General features: G+C 38.4%; 2 protein-coding genes across 3 annotated transcripts; one reads left to right on the forward strand and one right to left on the reverse strand.

Annotated features, from left to right (window-relative positions):
* Positions 1 to 8,238: 8,238 nt before the first annotated feature.
* On the reverse strand, positions 8,239 to 13,255 carry mrps11 (mitochondrial ribosomal protein S11). Of its 2 annotated transcripts, none has more exons than XM_079241854.1 (6): positions 13,102 to 13,251; positions 12,816 to 12,917; positions 12,593 to 12,691; positions 11,239 to 11,368; positions 10,745 to 10,810; positions 8,239 to 8,980 (listed from the first exon to the last, which is right to left on the reverse strand). In XM_079241854.1, exons 1-6 carry the CDS (start codon positions 13,125 to 13,127, stop codon positions 8,873 to 8,875), a joined length of 531 nt encoding a protein of 176 aa, XP_079097980.1. In that variant the 5' UTR covers positions 13,128 to 13,251; the 3' UTR covers positions 8,239 to 8,872. The 2 variants fall into 2 exon arrangements, with proteins under 2 accessions (XP_079097980.1, XP_079097979.1); XM_079241853.1 differs by having other exon boundaries at positions 8,242 to 8,980; positions 13,079 to 13,255.
* A 493-nt stretch (positions 13,256 to 13,748) lies between these two features.
* mrpl46 (mitochondrial ribosomal protein L46) lies at positions 13,749 to 23,331 on the forward strand (the record flags this gene model as incomplete). The annotated part of the gene is made up of 4 exons (XM_079245996.1): positions 13,749 to 14,009; positions 15,170 to 15,371; positions 15,660 to 15,830; positions 22,992 to 23,331. The coding sequence occupies 4 exons, from the start codon at positions 13,749 to 13,751 to the stop codon at positions 23,240 to 23,242; spliced, it is 885 nt and encodes a 294-aa protein (XP_079102122.1). The 3' UTR covers positions 23,243 to 23,331.
* Between the last annotated feature and the right edge of the window lie 213 nt (positions 23,332 to 23,544).

Below are 23,544 nucleotides of genomic sequence, written 5' to 3' on the forward strand. Positions count from 1 at the left end.
TTCCACCTCTTTAACAAGCTTCAACACAGGAAGGTTCATCTGAACTTGCATTTGTGACAGTCTTTCCTATAAAAAACAACAAACTTGTCAACACACACACACACACAAATAAAACAATTCACATGGTACATGTAAAGGGCTTACTTTTGCAGTAGTGCTACTCTTGAAATATCCCACTATCCTTCTGCAGTTACTGCGGATAGCAGAAATCTCAAGAGAATTCTCCATTGCCTTTCTCACCATCAAATTTAGGGAATGTGCAACACATGTTGTGTGGCGCAAATGCAGCTCCCTTGCACAGGCACCCATGTTGGGTGCACCATCAGTCACAAGGCATGTGACCTTGTCCCTTATGCCCCATTCTGTCATAAGTGCCGTTTTGGTGCTTGCCAGGTTTACTGCAGAATGTGCTTCAGTAAAATGCTGCACTCCAAGAACCACAGACTGCAGACTGGTGCTTTCATCAATGAAATGGCATGTCACCGCCAAAAAAGATTCTGTGTTGATGGATGTCCACAAATCTGATGTAATGCTGACAGCCTGGGCTTTAGAAACCACAGCCTTGGCTTTCTCCTTGGTTTCTTGGTATCGTTTATCCACCATGGCTTTCAGAGTCTACAATAAAAGTATAATGTGTTAAAAAGAAAATGAGAAAAATATAAAAAATGCTTTGTGTACTTACCTTCCTTGTGGGTAGAACATAATTAGGGGCCAATGCTTCAAAAAGCTTTTTGAAGCCAGTGCCCTCCACAAAGGAAAAGGGTTGGGAATCTTCAATGACCATATTCACCAACAACTCCGCAATATCAGCATTCTTGTCTAAATGCATTACAATAATGTGTTATTATACAGTGAGATCACATTATTGTGTTTCCAAAAGGCATACCTGGGCCTGGATTTTCTTGAGTGGCCTCCACATTGACATGCAAAGACCGATAATGCCTTAGCATTGATGAGGTGTTGTTGTTATACACCAGCTCCCTGAGGCACAACAGACACTTCACCTGAAAAAAAAAAAAAAGAGGGCTATAGATTTAGTAAAATGCAAACAGTATACAGCTGTTTTTAAACTTACATTTGTAGAATTTGTACATAACAAGGTAGTTACCTTATTCGGAGAAATCAAATCAAAATGTTCCCAGACAGGTGAAGTTTTTCTTTTTCTGGCTGCTGGTTCCATAGCAACAATTACACAGTTCAAAAACGTGATAATTGTATTGAAACAGCAACAAAGTGGACCCAATAACTCAAGATGAACGAGATGACGCGGGCAATCCATTGCGTTTCAACCCCCCTTTTATTTCGAATGCCGCTCCAAAAGCGCGAGACACTTCCTGAACCTGTCACGTGACGCCGCATGCTCGGCGAGGCTTCACGATGCTTCACACGTCACTGCATACGTCAGCGACACACACGTCGACAAGCGCTTCGGCAAAGCGCTTACGGAATTACTCGATACAAGCTTCGGAGCCCTGCTTCGTATTGGCCATCACTAAAATCCAGCATTAAATGTTGAGCACCATAATGTTATGCTAGTTCTTGCACACACACTACCACATACTGTTCCATCAAAGTGCTTAAATTTAACTGCTAACTGTACAATTAGTGTTGATTGTTCACACAAGTAGAATAGTGTCTGTGGAATGTTTGTCTTGGGAAGTTGCACAACTTATAAAAAGTGTTAATTCAAGTTAAAAAGAAACTGTTAGAAAATGACCATTAAACGTTAAATTTTTATTGTTAAGATGCTTCAAACAGAACGAAGTTCTCTTTCCTGCAAGATGTTTGAAACGTTACTCCTCCTACACCTTCAGTCTCACTTCAAGCATTCAAGCATCGAACTCTTCAGCCAATTCAGGAGATATGTGCTGTGACTTTTGGTCTTTGTAACATTTGACTTTTGGTCAACTTTTCCAAGTTATTCAAGTTTTGGTCAATTTTTAAAATCGGTTCCTGTGATTGAACAAAACAATAGTTCAGCGATTAGTCCATTTTCTGCACCGAGGTGCACACTGGTATACATGGGACGGGTTCAAATCCAGTTTTGAACATGCATCATGCATCATGATAGTGTGCTAGTAGTTGCACACAGAATGTTGTATACCTTCCTATCAGAGTGTTCCGCTTCAGCTGCAAGATGTACAGTTAGTATGTGGACTACAAGCCAATCACAAAAAAAGGGAAAGATTGAACTAAACTGCTGTTGGTCAACTGAAAAGCACCATGGACGGAAAAGCACGGAGTTTAATTTCATTTGTGGTCTTAGAGTGCCATCTAGTGGCCATGTATAGGAACATTTTTCTTTTTTCGGTGCTCTGAATAGGTACTGTAATGTGGGTGTGTCGGACGAGAAGTTGATCACTGATGCTGCTCACCTGTGGGGGGGGGGGGAGATGGATTTGCGGCTGCAGCAGAGGAGAGACTGAGAGGAGCGACGGGGCCCTGGACGACGGTGTGGCTGTCTGTCGGCGTTTGACAAGCATTGTCAGAGCTCAGCGGCTGCGTACGTGGTGGCACTCTGGTGGGTGGGTGCTGTTCACAGCTTATAGTGCTGCCGGCAGCGAAGACAGCTGACTAGGGGAGCTGCGTTCCTGCAATTAGGAGGGGAGGCTGGATGCCTCCTTTAGGTAGCTAGGGTCTGGGGATTAGTAAGTGCCTGGCCGGTGCACCTCCGAGCTGTTTCGACAACTGAAACCCCGCAAAGACACAGAGAGCGGATCAGCCCTGCCAGTACGCCCTTCGTGGCAGGAGCCGCAACACCGTTGGGTCCAGCAGACTTTAATCCTTCTGCCCCACTGGAGGGTCTTGTCGTCAGACCGGGGCAGGATAAGTCACTATTTTTTATTCTTATAACTTTGTTTTGTATTTGTTTATAACTCTTACTAACAGTTTTTATATCTTTTATAAGTCTGGGAGCTGTCATTTCAGGCGGTCAGTCAGACGAGCAACACTTTACCTTCCTGACGTCATATGTGGGCGTGACCTACTTGGTGTTGCAGTGGTCCTTAAAGGGGTGGTGTTTGGTGAATCCCCCTAGTGTGCTGTGTGGTGTTGCTGTGCAGCTGTCTTTGTGTGCCTCTTTGGGTGTTAATAGCTCCTTTTTGGTTTGCAGTGTTGGCTCGCAGAATGTGGTGTAGTGCTCTGCCTACTGACTCCTTTATTTCATCTGCAGGTCCCAGACATTTTTTACCGGATCAACATTTTTCTAATAAAGTTTGTTGTGTATACTTATAAACTGGTGTGGTGGGTACTCTCTTGCCTCTGACACCGGACCAGACCGGATTAACAAAGGTGGTGGCAGCGTGATAAACAGAAATCTTATTACAGTACTATTAAGAGGTACTGAGCGGACTTGGTATTTTTTCAGAAAAGAAAATGGGAGTCAGGACCACAATATTCAGAACACTAAAAACTGGTGAAAACCTTTGAACCAGCTAAATAAGTTTGACTTGACAATAGGTTTCAGATATAACTATAAATTTAAAGTCACAGTAAAAATTTGTTTGGTTGTTGAAATCATTGTAAACAACCACTTAAATTTGCTTATTTAGTCTTTCAAATTACCTGTATTCTCAAATTATAACATTGTCTTTTTTCCACATGAGTAATGATATTGCATTTTGCACTGTCCTACTCAGGTGTATTTTGCATCCTATTGGACTGCATGTTGTAGTCTGTACAACACAGCTGGGGGTAATTGAACAGCACCAATCAAGGGCCTCTACATGCACGTCATAATATTCAAACACTGACTACTAGGAAGCTTTATGTTAGATGCTGGATGAGAACCTGTGCCTTGTACAGCACTATACACTTGTGTCGTGGTGCAACCTGATAAAGCAGTCCTCAGCTCATTATGCAAAAAATGGACCAACCGCTGAGTTGAACTTCTGTTTTTACCACTCGCAACACAGAATTGAAAAATTGACAAAAACCTAAATAACTGAAAAAGTTTAAATGTGAAAAAGCCAAACATATCTCCTGAATGAGGTTAATAATTTAATATTTGAATGGATGAAGTGCCAAAATGAAGAAATAGAAGAACTGGGTTGACTTGATGTTACAAGATTACTCCCACTTTTAAAAAAAAAAAAACAAAAACAAACAAAAAAAAAACTGCAAAAACTCTAAGCCGAAACTAACTATACTAATTTATATAGTAACAAACAGACCCTGCTGGTTGAAGAACTCAGCTGGGAGCAATCATCTAACTTGACACATTGTGAATGAAAACAGGTTCAATAAAAGTAAAATTCCACCATGAATTTATGTAAAAGTTGTTGGATTTTAAGAAGAACAAGCCAGGTTTACATTAAGAAACATCTCTATGTGTACAGGACAGTTGTAAAACTCTGCCAAACCATCAATAAAATGGAATGTTGTCAGTATTTATATGGCTGCCATGTCCTGGCCACTGGAAACTGGTGCAGAGCTCTGAACCCTGTTGAAGCAATTTCTAGCTCATTATGCAAAAACTGACCAATAGCTGAGCTGCATTTTTTCAGTGTCCAATCCGCATTTGGTTTGAAGAGCTTTCAGCCAATCAATAGCCTGAATTTATTTTTTATAAAATGCTAAATATGTCAAAATCTACAAAAGTTTGCGATGACAAAAGTCATAACTTCATTCTCATGAATGTACTGAAGAGTTTAATATTTCATAGGTTGAAGTGGCACAAATGCGATGAATTGCATTTACACTAATTAAGTTATTCCTAAAATGCTTCAAATAAAACAGTTATCTGTCCTGCAAAATGTTTGAAACTCTAGTCTTACCACACCTTTTGCCTCACTTCAACCATTCAAATGTCAAACTCTTCAGCTCATTCAGGAGATTTGTGCTATGACTTTTGGTCTTTGAAACATGTAAAAATTTGAAGTTGTCAGGTTTTTGTCAAATTTGCTAATCATTTCCTGTGATTGAACAAATAAAAAAATGCAGCTCAGCAACTGGTCCATTTTGAGCACCGGTACACAAGAACACATTGGTGTACAAGGGATGGGGATATGCCAGACTGCACACATAGGGTGTGTCTTAATTAGCGCACAAACACTACTTCATGCACTATGTTTCACTGTGTGGTGCGTTTACACTGACTTTTATGCAAAAAAAAAAAACAAAAAACAAAAAAAAAACAACTGGATGTAACTTTAACCCCACCCATAAATGTAGTGAGGAATAATGGACTCTTTGTGCACTAAATTGGTGTCCTTTTGTTGTCATAGCAGAAGAGGATGCACTTTCCATCAGTTTACCAGGTGAATAATGGCTGCGATTAACGCCGGTCCAGGAGGGGATTCATTTGTATAAATGTAAGTATTAAATTATTCCGTTATGATTGTATATAGTTTTGTATCACCTTGGCAGTATCTCACAACAGCCATGTTCACATAGAGATGCTCCTAGTTGTAACCCTGTGCTGATTAGAAAGCAGCAAGTTTTACATAAATTCATGGTGCAACTTGTTTACTTGATTTAGTTTATTTTCCTTAAAACTACAAACAACATATTTATTGCGCTGCAACTAGTAACCTACAGAAAAAATAGCAAATTAATGTAATTTATGTAAACTAATGTAGCCTGTTAGGCATTGGTGGTTGGAAAATCCTAGCATGCTTTACTGGATCTGTTACTGTTTGAAAAAAGAAATCAGCTCAGTACCACCTAATATTACACATTAATGGGTACTATTATAATAATAGTACCCATTAATGGGTACTATTGTTTCTTTACATGGCCACTAGATGGCACTCTAAGACCAGAAATTTAAAGAAACTCCGCGCTTTTCAGTCCATGGGGCTTTTCAATCCTGCTGATTACACGCTGATGGAAGTTCTAAAAAGGCATTTTTATGCCAATAGCAAAACTTTTCAGTAGTTCTGCCAGTGCCTTGAACATCCTCTTTTCAACAGAAAAGTTTAGCCTTTTTCCACACATGTATATGTGGGCTGAATGGTGGGCCAGTGGTGATGAGAATGGACCCTCATGCTGGATGTTGTAGATTTGAATCTAAAAATCTAAAAAGTCTAAAAACATTTCACCAAATTTTTCTGCACAATACAACTTATAACCTCCTTCCACATTTTATTCTTCAAGAAATTTTTCCTCTCTCTCTCTCTCTACAGCTTTCATCACTTCAAAAATGTTTTCTTTGGATTTCTTTTATACTTTATCAGATTGGAAAAATGGTGCACATCTGCTAACTGCTGGAATGTGCTGCCACTAATTTCAGTGACATCTTCACACTTGAACTTGAACATCGCATTCACACTTGCTCTTCTGTAATAACAGCAAAATTTCTATTAAAGAACTGGATCTGAAAACTGTAAATGGCCAATGGGCATTTACATTAAATATGATGAATCACATTCACACTGATAAGTGTGATTGTATATGTGTGCAAATGAATATAAATACACAGTATTTATATTACAAGGGGGATATCGTTTCCTTATCTGGTGCACATGTACCTGACCATTCGTCTTCTTTTAACTGTTATAAGGGTTAATAGGGCACGGGTGAGGGTGGTTGTGGGTGGGTGTAAGGGGACTGTGGATGTGTGTGTTTTATCTATTTGATGTAAACTGTTTTATTATGTGAAACACTTGAGTAGATATGACAGTACATTCAGAGACTATTAAAGCACCACAAGTCAAATGTAAAACACATCCTGCAGCTACGCTTTCTGATTATTTCTTTCTTAAGAAACTATCACGGACAACCAATATGAAGTTCTAACCAGCACATGACTACAATTTGAACAACACATTTTTTTACATAGTTGCAGGAAAATCCTGCATTTGTGCAGTTTCTATTTTATGTGAACATGCATGTGTCCTTTTAACATATTACGCCACCTGAATAATTTGCCATAAACCTCACAGGTTTAACATATTACGCCACCTGAATAATTTGCCATAAACCTCACAGGAAAATGGTCTTGCTCCTGTGTGGATTCTCATGTGTTGGTTTAGACTTGTTTTGACTAAATCTTCTACATTCACCACAACTGAATGGTTTGTCTCCTGTGTGGTTTCTCGTGTGTCGGTTTAAGCTTGTCTTTGTTGCACAACAGCTGTCTTTCTAATGTTACAGAGTATTACTTCCTCCATTTTTCCAACGCGTCCTATTGGACATTACAGTATTTTCGTTTCACCATGTTTACTAGAACATTCTCAGTTTAGTCTTATAGAGAGAGCAAAACTTAAAGAAAAAAAGTAGCTCTGTGGTGATGAGTCTTAGACCACAGTAAGGATCACATATTTAAATGCCACCCAGTGGCAGGAACCACTCATTAAGTGGTCTGGACCAGACCTTCTGCAAAACTCCTTGTTAAGATGAACATCGCATTTCAATTTTGCAAAGGGCCTCACACTCTCCATGCTACCTTAAAATGTATGGCAGGCACAATGTATGTCAACCCAAAGGGGCCACAATTTGCCACTACAATAGTTTTGCATTAAAACAGTGTAAAATACCCAGGTGCAGAGTGGAGGGGGCGTGGCCTGCGCACATTCTGCCCAAACAGATATTTTTGCTGGCTGTCGTATTTTCTGTTTTACTTTGTAAATTATTTTTAGATTTAGTGATGATGTGTGTGACTGACAAGTGTAGGCTGTTGCAAAGTTATGAAAATGCAGAACAAAGTGCATCTCACATTGGTTCAATCAGGGGCACAACATTTATTTGTAGGACAATTCGGTATTTTATGGAACGGATGGAAACCCTAGTTAGAACAAGGATATCTCAAAAATCTGCAGGACTGTGGCTCTCAAGGACCAACTTTTGAACATCCTGGGTCAAAAACATGCATATGAGCTCTGCATAGGACAGATCTACTCATCTTGGACTTATCAAAGCCGCATTCCAGCAGTTTTTCTATGTATCCCTGCTTCAAAACACCTGACTCATATGAGTCTTTGCGCAGAACTTGGTGGGCTATTTAATTTAATTTGATCCGGGTGTCTTGATGCAGGAATATGATCATAGGATTTTTTTTTTTTTTTTAATTATATGTTTGGCCATTACAGGTAAAAAGAAGTTATTGAGTTATTGTATTTAACAGCACCCAGAATTGAACACACCAAGACTGTTTTCAGGAGCTTGAGGGTGACTTGGCTCTGGAGCTACTGCGGTGCACTGACCATCCGTAAATACTTACCCAGAGATGAATGAGAAAGAAAGATGAAAACAGACATCTGAAACAACTTGGCCTTGGAGCTCTGTATCGGCACAAACTTTCTCTTGTGGACTGTTGGGTGAAAACCTCACAGAATATCCCAATTCCAGAAAAAAAGCTTCAGGCTATATGTTAAGATCTAAAATTAATGACATTTACTACCATCCAACGTGGGAGCGTTCTCAGCTTTTTAATATTACAGAAGGGATTTAGTTACATAGACAAAAACTCACTGAAGTTGTTAGAACTCCACATACGTACGCAGAACTCCCTCTAGTGGGCAATATCATGGAAATATTTAGCCTCGTAATACAATGGTAACACCTGTGTTTGAAGATCAAATTCAAAAGAGATGTGTTCATTTAGTAAAACAAGTGCAAGCATTTTCAATCCTAAAAAAATGTGATTTTTAAATGTAGACTGCCATATAAAAAATATGCACAGGACCTTTGATTTTTTTTGGTTTTCCAAAAATTGGTCAACTTCAAGTGTCATCATGAGCAGCAGATGACTGAGACACCTGTTCTCTGGTCAATAAAAACTCCATCTGTAATTATTCCCCCGAAAAAAGAAAACCCCAAAACATTACATGAGGTCAGTTCTGAGCCAGAGAAGTTACACAAAACAACATTTTATTAGCATAACACATCTTAACAGCGTCCTCCTGTTGCCAAGCTTTCTGCCACTCAGACATCACATCCTTCTGGCTTTACGTGGGCGACATCCATTGTGCGGTACGGGGGTGTTGTCAGTGATCGACACCACCTGCAGGCCTCCCATCGTCAAGCCTTTGATTGCAGACTGTGCAACAGAAAGACAGTCAATAAGGTAACTGTCTGGCTCCTTTAATTATCCTCATTACAAAATGATTGAAATTAATTAGTGACAGGTTTGCTAGCAAAGATCAGCTATGCTGAGATCAACAAGAGAACAGGATGTAGTTTTGCTTTCATGTAATTATTCTGTGATCCTAATGTTATATTTATCTAAAATGTTAATGTACAAGCACATCCGATAAAGACCAGCTATTTCATTATGTGTCAATAAAGGTTGTACATGTTGGATCAGCAAAAAATAAATATCAAGCCCCCCCCATAGAAAACAAAAAACATTCAATATGAAAAGAAGCAAACAGGCTGGAAATCCCACATTTGATCACATTATATCTATATTTATTATATTTATTTAATGAATATTGGTTGGCTGGGCCTAAATTATGTGATTACATGTAAAAATTCCTGATGCAATGGTTTTAAAATATATCCAGGTTATTCATTCACATAACTCCTAACTTTCAAGTCCTGTTCACAGGTTAGATTCTGCACTGCAAGAAAACTCACAGCCATCTTCCGTCATGCAAACTCTGAACTTTCTGGAAACTAGCTTGTTGAAAACTGGTGCGTCGCATATCTACAGACAAACTCAAACCAAGAATTTGCTCTTTAAATGTGTAACTTCAGATGTCCAATCGGGCTATGAATCAAAGCAAAATAACTGCAGCCAGTCCACTGTGCACCCTGAGAGTGCTCATTCGTGTGAAGTGCATGTTTTTTATTTTGTTAAAGGTTTTAGAGGTAAAAACACAGAGATGTAAATAAGTTTAAATCACTACACAATATTAATTCAAAGGATGAAAATTTGATGTTTGCATTTATGTTCATATTCTTTTCACATTCTCTCTTTAGCATGTCCTACACATGTTTTGATGTACACACTACTCGCGGAGCTGACTGCAGCACCAGATGTAAACACTTATCAGCATCTTCTCATTTACCAGTTTATCGGACAGAAATATTTGATCCCCCTGTTGTGTTCTGACATAGCACAGTGAACCCACATCCTCTGACGGCACCTCTCATAGCATCTTACTGCCCAACTACCAAACGCTGGATCCCCATTCTGTTCACTGGGAAGCCTTTTTGGTCTGAAATTGACACACCACCTCTCACCCACCTGAAATACTGTAGATGGATTTGGGAAGCTTAAGAAAGTAGAGAGATGATGTTTTCCCTGTGAGGTTCCCCCCGACACTTTTCATAAAACCTGCCTGTTGTTTGTGAGCTCTGTTGGCTGTAATTAAGGAAATTAATCAGCCATTTTTAGATTTCTCAGGTTAAGTCGATGTAACTGAAGAATGTAATTAATAGCAAAGTTTTGGTCCTTCCTATGCATTTGGTTTTTTTTTTTGCATCTTCAGCCAAATAAATATATAAAATAAGCTGAAACTTGGTGGTAAATTACCAAATTTGAACAAAAAAAAAAAAAAAAAGGGAAAAATGGCCTAAATATACAACAGTGTTGAGTACAGCTGAAAAAAGCGGCTGCCAATTTACATTCAAATAATCAATAACCTTAGTCATTTATCACAATAAAGTGCCACAAATGTTTGGTTCTATTTATTCAAATGAGCTTCTTTAATAGGCCTTTTATTATTGAATAAACTTCAGGCAAAACAAATACACATGGTGATAATTTGAGCTGGAAAATAGAGGTAAATATCAAAACTAATTTATCTTTTTAAGAGCAACAACATCAAAGATTAGCAAAGGTTTTGAAGCCACTCACCAGACGTCCAGGACCAAGACCTCTGATCACAACACGGACAAATGTGACTCCCTTTGCTGTGGCTTTCTGTATGGACATAAACACAAACAGCAAAATTCACCTGACTTCAGGAAGGTCCGACACAGTCAGAACATGGTTACATCATTTAAAAGATCTGCCTGTTTTGTTTTTGTTTTGTTTTTTTTTTAAATTTTGTAAAATATGAAATGTTGACCAATCAAATATAAAACTAAAGGCTAAAGGACAGAAAGTACAATATTCTGAACCACAATATCACAAAAACCAGAGTTCCAGTTCAGGTACCAACTGCACTGAAGAAGGTGCCTGATTGAGGAAGATTGGAAAAACCCTCATCTGTTGACCTATGGCCTTGATAGATCAGATTAAAATAAAATCATAAATTTGAGCCATTTTAGAAACTGTTCTTTACAACAAATACTACAGTAAACAGCCCTACTTATCCTGAGCAACAAAAACATGAGCTGTCTACTCACAGATGCGGCAGAGATGCCAGCAGTCTGAGCAGCGATGGGAGTCGACTTCTTGATGTTCTTGAAGCCTTCTGTTCCACATGACGTCCTCACAATAGACTGCCCCGTACTGTCTGTTAGCTGGATGTGTGTGCTGGAGTGGGACAGAACACGGTAACTTGATCACAACAAACAGGAATTTAAATACTGTTACTGGACAGGCTCATGTTGAAGCGCTGAAATCAATCCTCAGCCTTCTCCAAGGTTCAGGGCTCGCTGGATGCTGGACGAAGAAAATCAGACGGTACCTTCGGTATATTTCGCCTTTGCAAAGGGAGAGCCCCGTGCAGCTCCCTACACCCTAGGATCTGCAGCAGGACTCTGCCTCCTCTCTTCAACAGGCTGTTTTTATTAAATCATTATAGGTGGAGCGATACATACAGTTGGATAAATGTTCCCACAAAAAGTTCTCTACATACACACACACCGCATGACCATATATGGAATTGTCTTCCTTTCCCCTGTAACACTGAATCGTGCATTCAATGGTCAATCATATCTATTTTCCTGTTATCTCCAAGGCCTTACTGTTATCTATCTCCTGTTATTCTGAGTCCTGGGCGACACAATGCTCTGTATTCTTCCATATTCAGTTGCCGCAGAGAAAGTTTAGACAGACATGGGAATCTTTTTGTGTGTGTGTGTGTGAGAGAGAGAGAGAGAGAGAGAGAGAGAGAGAGAGAGAGAGAGAGAGAGAGAGAGAGAGAGATCGAGAGGGGGGGGGGGGGGGGGGATCTGGCAGAGGTCTGGCCTTATAAGCATTTCTTCTCCATCTTAAGTAATACAAAAGTAAATAAGAGTAAGGTTTTTGGTCCCATAATAGTAACATAAAACATCAAGCTTTCATATCAGAATTTATGTATGTACATAATCCTCCTTCACCCACTAATCAGACAAAGCCACGTGATATTGTGTTAATTAAGACCTGGAGTCTCTAGGTTGTATTTCCTACAGATCAACACTATTACCAAGGCCAGGTTATCCAATGGACATTATGGGCGCAGGTGGCATGGGCCAGGGCAAACACCAGCAGTTTGGACATGAAACAAAATGTACATAAAAGCCAGATAGTTACACCACAGTGTCTAGTTTACTGCTACTGATACCACTGGTTGAGAGATGTTAGAAATGTTGTTTCATAGTGTATCATTCACAATCTTCACAATGTTGCGGTGGAATACTCTGGGCCCAGGTCCTCGGTGGTCCACCGTGCACTTTTAATCCGGCCCTGACTATTACTGCTCAAAATGGCACCCAAAACCCAGTTTAGCTGGGCAAATTTACAGCTGGAATATTTCACTTTGCATGTCCCACTTACTTGTTGTACGTAGCTTTAACGTGAACAATAGGTAACTCCTCAAACTTCTTCCCAGCCCATCTCAGTGCGCTGTCCTGACCCGGCGGAGGGGGAAAATGGCTGAAAGATTCAAACATTTCATTTAAATACCGCTAGATAATGTGCATAATTGCAATAATGAAATACTACAATAGTACCAGGGAAAACGAGAAATGTATGTGCATGTGTACAGGGATGGTCTGACCTGAAGTCTTTCCCAAAGTTTGCTTCAGACGCTTCTGCCTCCTGATGTCTGACAGAACTGCTACATATAGCTCGCTGCAACGAAACTACTCTGCTCCCATACCTGAATATGTAAACACGGATTAAATTTATTACAGGAATATACCAAGCTTTTAACTAGTTTTTGTACCTGTCGTGTCAAATAGGAATATTGTAGCATTTGATTAAATACATTATATAAACTCAATCATAGATAACAAGACATGCAATCCATAAATCACTCACAGAGAGACCCCTGTTGTATTTACCGAGGCAACCAGATATCGACAAGCATTGCTAAGAGAACTAACTAACGTACAGCTGTATTTATACATATTTTAAATGTTCATTACAGAACTAATCGTTAGTCTTAACAATGTTATGTACAACAACGTGACATTGAAGGAGCTGCGATCCAGACTAGACCACTAACATGTTGAGGGGTGGAATGGTTAGAAAACATTTAGTTAAAATAAAGTATTCATTCACCCCTCGTGGATCGAATAACACGTAACATTTTTATTAAATTACAAATATTTGTTTTTAGCGTACAATACTAGTTTATTATTCATTACGTTAAACGAACATATGTGCTATCCCCGTTGTTTTTTTCAGAATAGACTGTCCTTTATACTGCACGGAATTGTGGGTAGTCCCTTGACAACCGTGCAACGTTCAAAAAGTCCGAAAATACGACAATTGATTATAAATTAGCTGCTTGAATCCCAAAGCAACAATTTGTTTAATTGATATAAAATATCAACTACAAATAGTTTTATTTCAAGCACAAAGAGCAATCATTTTTGGATATCAATATATTCAAATCACTTAATTCGAAATTTTTCTTTCAAATGAAGTAACATGCAGTGCCAGCATACCGATTTTTTACTTTAAACATTGAACGTACCACAAGAAAATGGCTGTGCCCTGTGAGAGGATGGCGAGGCGTTCCTTGTTACAGTTTTTGTCTTACTCTAGCAGAACACCGGTCCGAAATGTGGCATGTCGAAAGTTTTCAATCGGTCCTGTTTGTCGGGCAACTCACGAGTATAAAACAGTAGCTGAAAGAGCGAGTTCTCCTTGGACTTTGACGGCGGCGGTGTGCTTGCAGAGGCTTCCTGTCATTTCAGCAGACTTCAGTCCGATAGAGCAGCAGTTCAAACAGATGATGCAGCAGGTGATTTAATACAGAAATATAAAAATATATCTCGTAATTTAGTACAGAAAAATGAAAAATATATCTGGTGATTTAGTACATAAATACGAAAAATATATCTGATGATTTAGTTCATAAAAATGAAAAATATTTCTGGTGATTTAGTACATAAATATGAAAAATATATCTGGTGATTTAGTACATAAATATGAAAAATATATGTGGTGATTTAGTTCATAAAAATGAAAAATATTTCTGGTGATTTAGTACATAAATATGAAAAATATATCTGGTGATTTAGTACATAAATATGAAAAATATATGTGGTGATTTAGTTCATAAAAATGAAAAATATTTCTGGTGATTTAGTACATAAATATGAAAAATATATCTGGTGATTTAGTACATAAATATGAAAAATATATGTGGTGATTTCGTACATAAAAATGAAAAATATATCTGGATGATGATTGGTAGACATATTCCTCCAAAAAGGTAGTGAATACCACCGAATGTCATGAATTTGTGTTTATTCGAGGCACAACTATAAATATAATGCTCTTCATAAGAAAAATATATATCTGAGTTCAGTTTCTGCCACACTGAAGACTAAGAAATAAGCTGCTTTTAATGTTGAATGGCTCTGTGACAAATTGTGAGACAGATAAACTGATATTAAGACAGCAAAGGATTTTTGTAATCTTTGCTTGGCAATTGGTTTAATGTAGCACAATTCAACATCTTATTTAAAAAAATCAGGGCATAAAAGATGATGATCAGCCTACCTAAGTATATTGTGATTATTATTATTTTTTTAAGTTTTCGGAACCTTATCACATGGGTTAGTTTTTACAAAGTGTAATCATGAAGATGATCATTAAAAAGGAACAACAACAAAGAAATTAAACAGTATAATACAAGGGGAATCAACCAGTGATGTAGTTGTACAGTTTGCATAGATGTAAGATTTTAGTATGTTTTAGGTTAGTACAGTTTATTTTTCTTTTTGTTGTGTAAAATCAAGACAGTGGCAGCATTGTGATGTTCGCTTGCGTTTTGGGCATAGGATGAGGCGGTTTTGTTAGCCATGCCGTTCTATCACATTAAGCGCATAACTCAACAGAAGTCCCCAGATTTGAGGACATATTTGAGGCTGAAAAAGAGCTCTCACCTAATTTCAGATGGAGCTGGAGAAAAGCCTGCTGTCGGACCATGAGCTGCAATTGTTGGAGGATACAGAGAGGATGAACCGTAGGCAGTCAGGGGACTACGACTCGGATGAGGAGGAGAACCAAGGTGACCAAGAGATCATGTTGACTCAGGACTTGGAAGACACATGGGAACAGAAGTTGAAGAGCTTTGAGCCGGCACCGAGGACTAGAGGTTAGTGTAGGCAAATGACTATATGCACTATGAAGACACTTTATAAATGCATATTTTATCCAACATTTAATGTGCTTTAACAAACAAGAAAAAAAACAGAACATCAACAAATGAGATAATGTAAAGGGATTTCAAAGATCTGGGTTTAAGTTAAATTATCAGAGAGGTCAAGACCTTTTGACATTCAAAATCTCTCAATTTCCACATTTCTCCCTGTGACATTTTCAAAGTTTGTATAGACACAGCTGACAGTCCTGTCTCCTGTCTTTTTGCCTTTGTCCCGTATAGTTGATGTAGATAAGGACCTGACCTCTGTGGAGCGCTGCCTGGCTGATTCGCTTGTTCTTCTAGCTGAGCAGCAGGTGGGTGGCGAGAAGCTGTGGCTGCTGCCTCAGGCTCCCTGGAAGGAGGGAGAAACGTTGCGACAGACCGCTGAAAGAGCCCTCGCCTCCCTCCCAGGTAATACAAGTTTCTATTGTTAATACTAAACTGCTGAGCGTTAAATTTATTCAGACTGATTTTAAATTTTAGATCTGTATCCTCATCTTGTTTCTCTCTCTCTCTCTCTCTCTATATATATATATATATATATATATATATATATATATATATATATTTTTATATGTCATATATATGTATGTGTGCGTATATATATATATATATATATATATATATATATATATATATATATATATATATACATACACAAAAAGTTAGGGATATTTGGCTTTCAGGTGAAATTTATGGAAAATGCAATATGTTCATGCTACAGTAATATAATATCATAAAAGTAACAACAATGGTAGTTACACCACAACAAAAAATGTGAACGTCTCAATATCTCGCCATGTGCCCATGAGCATCAATTACAGCTTGACAACGACGTCTCATGCTGTTCACAAGGCAACTTATTGCCTGCTGAGGCATGGCATCCCACTCTTCTTGAAGGGCAGCCCTCAGGTCATTGAGGTTCTGGGGTGCTGGGTTTCGAGCCTCTACACGACGGCTCAGCTGATCCCACAGGTTTTCAATGGGATTCAGGTCTGGAGAGAGTGCAGGCCATTCCATTTGAGGTACACCAGTCTCCAACAGCCGTTCCCTGATGATGCGGCCTCGATGAGCAGGAGCATTGTCGTCCATGAAGATGAAATTAGGCCTGTGCTGTTCATGTAGGGGCACAATCACTGGATTAATGATGTTATTCAGGTAGTATGGGCTTGTCACTGTACCATTCACAAAGTGTAGGGCAGTTCTGTACCAAGTGGACACCCCTGCCCACACTGTAACACCGCCACCACCAAAAGCTGGCCTGGTGACAACAGTGGCTGATGCATAGCGCTCTCCCTGACGTCTCCAACATCGTTGCCGGCCATCATTTCTGCTCAGTGTGAATCGACTTTCATCAGAGAACAGCACTGAGGCCCACTGGTTCCTCGTCCAGCGTAAATGCTCCCTGGCCCATGCAAGACGATGATGCCTGTGCCTGGTGGTGTGGTCAGGTACCCGTGCAGGTCGTCGAGCACGCAGACCACGCTGATGGAAACGGTTTCAAATGATCTGACGTGACACTTGGGTGCCTCTCACCTCTCTTAAACGTGCCTGGAGTTGAGTGGCATTCATCATCCGGTTTCTCAGGGCAGTGTTCACAATGTAGCGGTCATCAGCACGGGATGTGGCCAAAGGACGTCCACTTCTAGGCCTTTCTGTGACTCTTCCAGTCTCTCCATATCTTTGTTGCAACCTGCTGATGACACTCTGTGACACTCCAAGCTCAGTGGCCACTTCTGTCTGAGAACGTCCTGTTTGAAGCATCGCAATGGCAAGGGACTGTTGTTCCATTGTTAGGTGTCGTCTTGGTCTCATGATGTCAAAATGTGAACAGCATGATGAGGACAACTGTTTAAACACCAGCTCTAATTGAACCAGGACATTTATTGGTCAATTCAAGGATCACACACCTGCCGTAATTTTTGCCGTTAAGCTCCTTGTTAGAGAACAGCAACTTGTGCAAAATTTATTGAAACATTTAACAGTTGGACATGTGCATTTAAAAGCTTAGAGAAGATCACATTAAGTTCACCTGTACAGGTTTGAATGCATTTTAGGCTTGTTGTGAAATTTCACCCAAAAGCTGAATATCCCTAACTTTTTGTGAATAGTGTATATATATATATGTATAAAATATATATGTGTGTGTATATGTATATATATATATATATATATATATATATATATATATACATACATACATACATACATACATACATATATATATATATATATGTATGTGTATATATATATATATATATATATATATATATATATATATATATATCTATATATCTACACATACATATATATATGTATGTGTATATATATATATATATATATATATATATATATATATATATATATATATACACATACATATATATATGTATGTATATATATATATATATATATATATATATACACATACATACATACATATATATATATATATATATATATATATATATATATATATATATATATATATATATATATATATATATATATATATATATATATATATATATATGTATGTATGTGTATATATATATATATATATATATATATATATACGTATTGTCTTTTTTTTAGAATGGAAACATTATAAAATGGATGTAATGTGAGGAGATGAACTATGAAACAGCCATTATCATTTCCACATACCAAGTTGATGTTTACAAATGCTTTGAATCAAACTTGAAACATTTATGGCGAAGAAAAGCCCCAAAAAGAAGTGAAAAGGTACATGCTCTAAGTAATGATTGAATAAAAAAGAGAAAATTGTTACTTGAAAAGGGATTTAGTAAGTATAATTAAAAAACAAAAATTTTCTCAAATGCCAGCAGGGTTGGATGCACACCTGCACTTCTGATTTGATTCTTAGTTTGTTTGATGGAAAGTCCACTCCTTTAGGGAGATATGCACGTGCAAAGAAACTCTGATTCTGATCCAAGAAATTAACTCTGGTCCACCTGCAAACGTAGGTCTCGGTCTGCTTCAAGCGAACTAAATACAAGAAGCAGACTACAACTTTGAAGGCATTGCGGGTTCAGCCCAGGGCACTGGGGAAAAACACAAGCAAAATAAACACGTGTGTAAACTAGGGCTGTGACAATATGCTTTTGTCCCGATTTGATTTGATTGCGATTTTTTGGTGCAGATTTGTAGATTAACAAAAATATAAATGTACAAAAATTTTTCTTTTGCCTGTCATTTTTCTTGATTGTTGAGGACAACAGAGTAGCCAGCTCTTCATTCTGCTGCTATAATGCCCAAGAAGAAAAGTAAAAAGATAAATAAAAACAATAAAAATTTCAATCATTTTATAATGGATTATTTGTATTTATTTGAAAAAAAAAAAAAAAAGATTTTTTTTTTAACAAAAAAAACAATCAATTTTCAAACTGAAACAAAGAATTCAGTTTTTCAATTAGATGTTTCCATCCCTAGTGTAAACCAATAGGAAGCTCTGGAGAAATGTCTTGTGGTCATATGTGGAAAACACAGTCAAAGTTCTGATATACAGTGTAACGTTCAGGAAGCTCTGCATAAGTAACAGACATGCTGCAATGATCAGTGTAACAACATGGACTCAGGAGCTCCTTGGAAAGATATTTTCATTTAACAAAGTCACTGCCGCTTGTACAAAATGTAACCTGAAATTATGAAGTAAGGAAGGAGGCTTATTTCAACTCTTCATAGAAACGCTGCATGGTCTCAGGTAACAAGCTGAGCCGGGATGGAAAGAAAAACAGAGCACATGTCGTTGATATTTCAGCTGCTTTTGGGTAAAAGAATGTCATCTGGATCTACCGGAGCTTGTCCAGTTCTGGTCTTAGTGGGTCACAGTTCTGAAGGTTTTCAATGTATCCCTGCTGCAACACACCTGACTCAAATTAATGAGTCCTTGTGCAGAACTTGTGCCATTTACTTTGAGTCAGGTGTGTTAAAACAGGCATATATGGAAAACCAGCAGGACTGTGGCCCTCAAAAATCAACTTTAGACACCTCTGATGTACAGTGTCAAAGATGAGAGACTATCCAGGCTGTCATCAGTGAAAGGTGAAAAAGTCAGCCTCAGTGATGGAAACGTGTTCATGGAAGGGGTGACGTATATAAACTAGCTACCGCAGATGCAGAGATCTGTGTTGGGGAAACGGAAGAGACATTTAATATCATCAGCCAGAGACCACCAGAACTCATTCAGCTTAAACAGCACAGGTTCATGAACAAGTTGAGAAGCATCAGGCGACAACCACAGAAACCTCCTTTTGATTAAGAATGAAGACGGATTTGTTTAAGCAGCTGCTGCAGTTTCACCAGTTCACAAATGATTAAAATTAATTCAAAGCCCGACTGATGGCATACAGATCAACAGGACTCCTCCACCTTTTTTTGAGATCGTCGCCACAAACCATTGGATCCAAAATGCCCTGACGTTGGTCAGCGAAGACACTGAGAATGATTTCCTCTGAAAAAGCTGAAATGAATTATGAAATGACAGATTTCAGGTTTTACTGCAGTCAGGAAGAACTTTGACTTTTCAGGAAGTTGGACATTTGTTCTAATTTCACTGAGCCTTAACTTATTACAGCAGTAAGTTTGACAATAATTGCAGACATTCTTCTTCTATTATATATTATATATAATGGAAGATATATAATGGAAGATATACTATATATATATATATATATATATATATATATATATATATATATATATATATATATATATATATATATAGCTTGACACATAATACACAAAATGAGTCAGCTGGCTGCAACTTAACTGCACTTTTACTTTGTTGCAGCAAATGATGACGTCACTGTTAAGGAGTTTGCAGGTCATCTTGTTGATGCTCAACTACAGAGATTTTTGAAGTGTTTTTCATCCAATCTAAAATCACTTGAAGAAATAACATTTCTCGTTGTTGATGGTAACGCGTCTCTTCCTCAAAGCAGAATGTAGGAATCGTAGTAAATCTCTGATCATCTCTGCACTACAGATCATGCATCTGATTATCAGCTCGGTTTGGTTAATTAAACTTTATGTGTTGCTTGTCTGAAGCGTTTTTTCTCCATTTTTATTATGAATAAATTCTTCCATCTCTGTAAAAAAAAACAAAAAAAAACGTTTTGTTAATCTTTGTGCAGGACACTTTAGTCACTGTGAGACTTTAAAAATCTGATTTGAAATTAGAAATTATAGTTATTAGTTGAGCATAAGACAATAACTTGCAAACTCCTTAACAGCAATGTCGTAATTTGCAGCACTATAAAGTAAAAATTCAGTTTATTTGCAGCTGACAGGCTCATTTAGTTATGTGTCTAACAATAAAATAGAAGAAGGAATCCCACAGAGATTGATCCTTTTTGTTTCATTTCTTTCAGTCCCAGTCGTGTCTTCCCTTCAGCACCTTCTTTGAATGTGTTCACTCGGGCAGAAAATGATGTTAACGGAAAAGAAATAACACCAATTCTTAGCAGGGCTGACCATTTATTTCAGCAACATAAACCGATATATTTATCAGAGATGGCAAATGTTCCTGCTCGGGCTGAATGTTTAGTTGAATCTTTTCTATTTATGTGAAGCTTTTTGAATTTTATGGACCATCTCAGCTATTTCACCTGGAGCTCACAAAAGAGGAGCTCCTAGAAAAGAAAACGAGAAGTAACTTTTACCGCTTGCAACAGCTTAACACCCAATTAATTTCAGAGTGTTCCTTCAGTGGGACCTTAGTTCTTTCTGAACGCGATCAGACGCTTCGGCTAACAATCTGAACCTGTTGACCGCAAATACACTGAATTTAGCTTTGCAGAGCATGAAACCCAGCGTTGTCACACTGCAGGTTTTAAGTGGCTGCTGCAGGTGTCCAGGTCTGGTCCTCAAGTGCCACAGCCCAGGAGATTTTGATTGTTTCCCTGCTCCACCACACATGACTCAAATGAATGAGTTATTGTGCAGAAATCCATAGGCTGTTGGATCAGTTTAATTTAAGTCCGGTGATTTGAAGCAGGAAGAACCTGCAGAACAGCAACCTTTACAGACCAGTTTTGGATATGCCTGCTGTGTGCTTTATGCATAGCCAGTATTTCACATTGTGATCAAATAACTTGTCAAGGACTAGAAGTTCATTTAATGTACCGTAGATGTGTGTACATTTCCACCTCTGTGGAGCATCTTAACCGCCTGAACTGACTCACCTCATGTTACAAACCATACTCGGGTCATTAAGTAAGAAAGATATGAATTAAAAAACACCTAAACAACAAGCTACTTACAAAAAGTTATGTGTCTTTATCTTTTTGTATGTCAGAAAATGAAATATCCCAAACTTTTTGTGGGCAGTGTATATAAGTCTGTACCCTGCCTTCAAAATGTTCAAATCAAACATCTAAAAACGTCCCCCTCGTGTATAAATCAGGGTTTAATCAGGGACAGTCAGATTGGACCCTCTGGCTGGACCGTTTTGGCCCTCAGGCAATGCATTTGAACAGTCCTGATTTAGAGAGAAACAAGATTTACTTTAGAGCTGAATAGTTTTACTTTATTTTCTTTTTAGGTGAGATTATTTCTCCCACATTATTTTGAGTTGATGATGATGAGAAATGAATTAAACGAGCCACACACTGCATTCCAGTAAGCCCTTTTGACCAGGTAGCCTCTTGTCACACCACTTTAAGACAGTGCAGGCAGGTTTTGTTACTCTTTTTTTCTAATGTGGGACACACCTGTCTCCCACCAGTCTGCCCACAAACTCAACTTCATAACGGTTGACAAGGGGAGGGTGTTGAGTTATTATTCATGCCCTGAATATCCCAATCCCCTCTGTTACAATGACCTACTTCTGTTACGAGAGTCATTAAAGTTTGATGCCATCTGAGGTCGTAAAGCTCAGTCGTCTTTACTATCAACATCCATGTGGCGTTAAAACCATTAAAACATCTTACTTGCTACTCATTTGCGCGTTCAGCCTGTGATGCAAACATTTCCACAGACTTTGTACAGATATTTTGCATCACAGATAATTTAGCTTAAAACTGTCACTTTCTTTGCTTGCGGCTGGACAAAGCGCACAAGCTGCAAAGCCTTCAAATAAACGTTAAACCATTTCACAGCATTGCCAGTGAACCAATAATACTCCATCAGTCACTTTACATTAAGAATTTCCACTTGACATTAACACACCGCATCTGGACGAAGGCTTTATTTAAAGTGTCTCGCAGCAGCAGCAGTTGATCCATTTTTAATATGGCTGGACTCAAAGGGAAGAGTATCTCTAACAAGCCAGCGTTGGTATTTCGCTCTTATGTTGAGCCAGCTGGGACCATGGGGATCTGCCAGACATGAGATTAGATTAAAAACTGTGTTGTTGTCACAGCAGAAGATGACAGAGTTTGGGGGGGTTGGGGGTGATATAACACTAATTGGAGCAGTCAAACACTTATAACCCAAGATTAATGCAACAAAATTCATTTGCAGTTTTGAACTTGATGAAAACATAAATATCTTCAGCTCACCTTTCATCTCCAGCTGAGTGAACTCACAACTTGTCTGCTTGCTTTACAGCTGCTCCTCTCAAAGCCACTTTCCTCGGCAACGCCCCCTGCGGAGTATACAAGTACAAACTGCCCAAAGCCGTCCGGACGCAGAGCTTAGTTGGAACAAAGGTGTTCTTTTTTAAAGCCATCCTAGCAGACGCCGTTCCGCCACCCAAAGCACCAAACGCTCCTTTGCTTTGGGTGAAGAAGAGTGAACTGCAACAGTATCTGAAACCAGCCTATCTCATGAAGGTCGACCGCTTCATCCTCAGCCAGTGACATCTCAGCTCAGACCAGGGACTCATCGAGCATTTTATGATGCTTGGAAAGTCATCTTCGTTCCTTTCTGTCATCTTTTAACGTTCAATATCCTGTGATGTAATAAAATATGTGTTTTACTCTATGACTGTGAATACTTCTGTGTTTTTTGTTTTTTTTTTACATTCTGAAGCAAAATGTGAGCACTGAGGATTGGGAAAGAGTTAGAGGTGTTGGATCTCTAATTATCTAATGATAATTATCTAATTATTACACAAAACATTACATGTTTGATATCCTGCAATTTTCTGTGCATTGTTAAT

Source organism: Telmatherina bonti (assembly GCF_933228915.1).
Source record: "Telmatherina bonti genome assembly, chromosome: 1".
In the NCBI taxonomy this organism is placed as follows: domain Eukaryota; kingdom Metazoa; phylum Chordata; class Actinopteri; order Atheriniformes; family Telmatherinidae; genus Telmatherina; species Telmatherina bonti.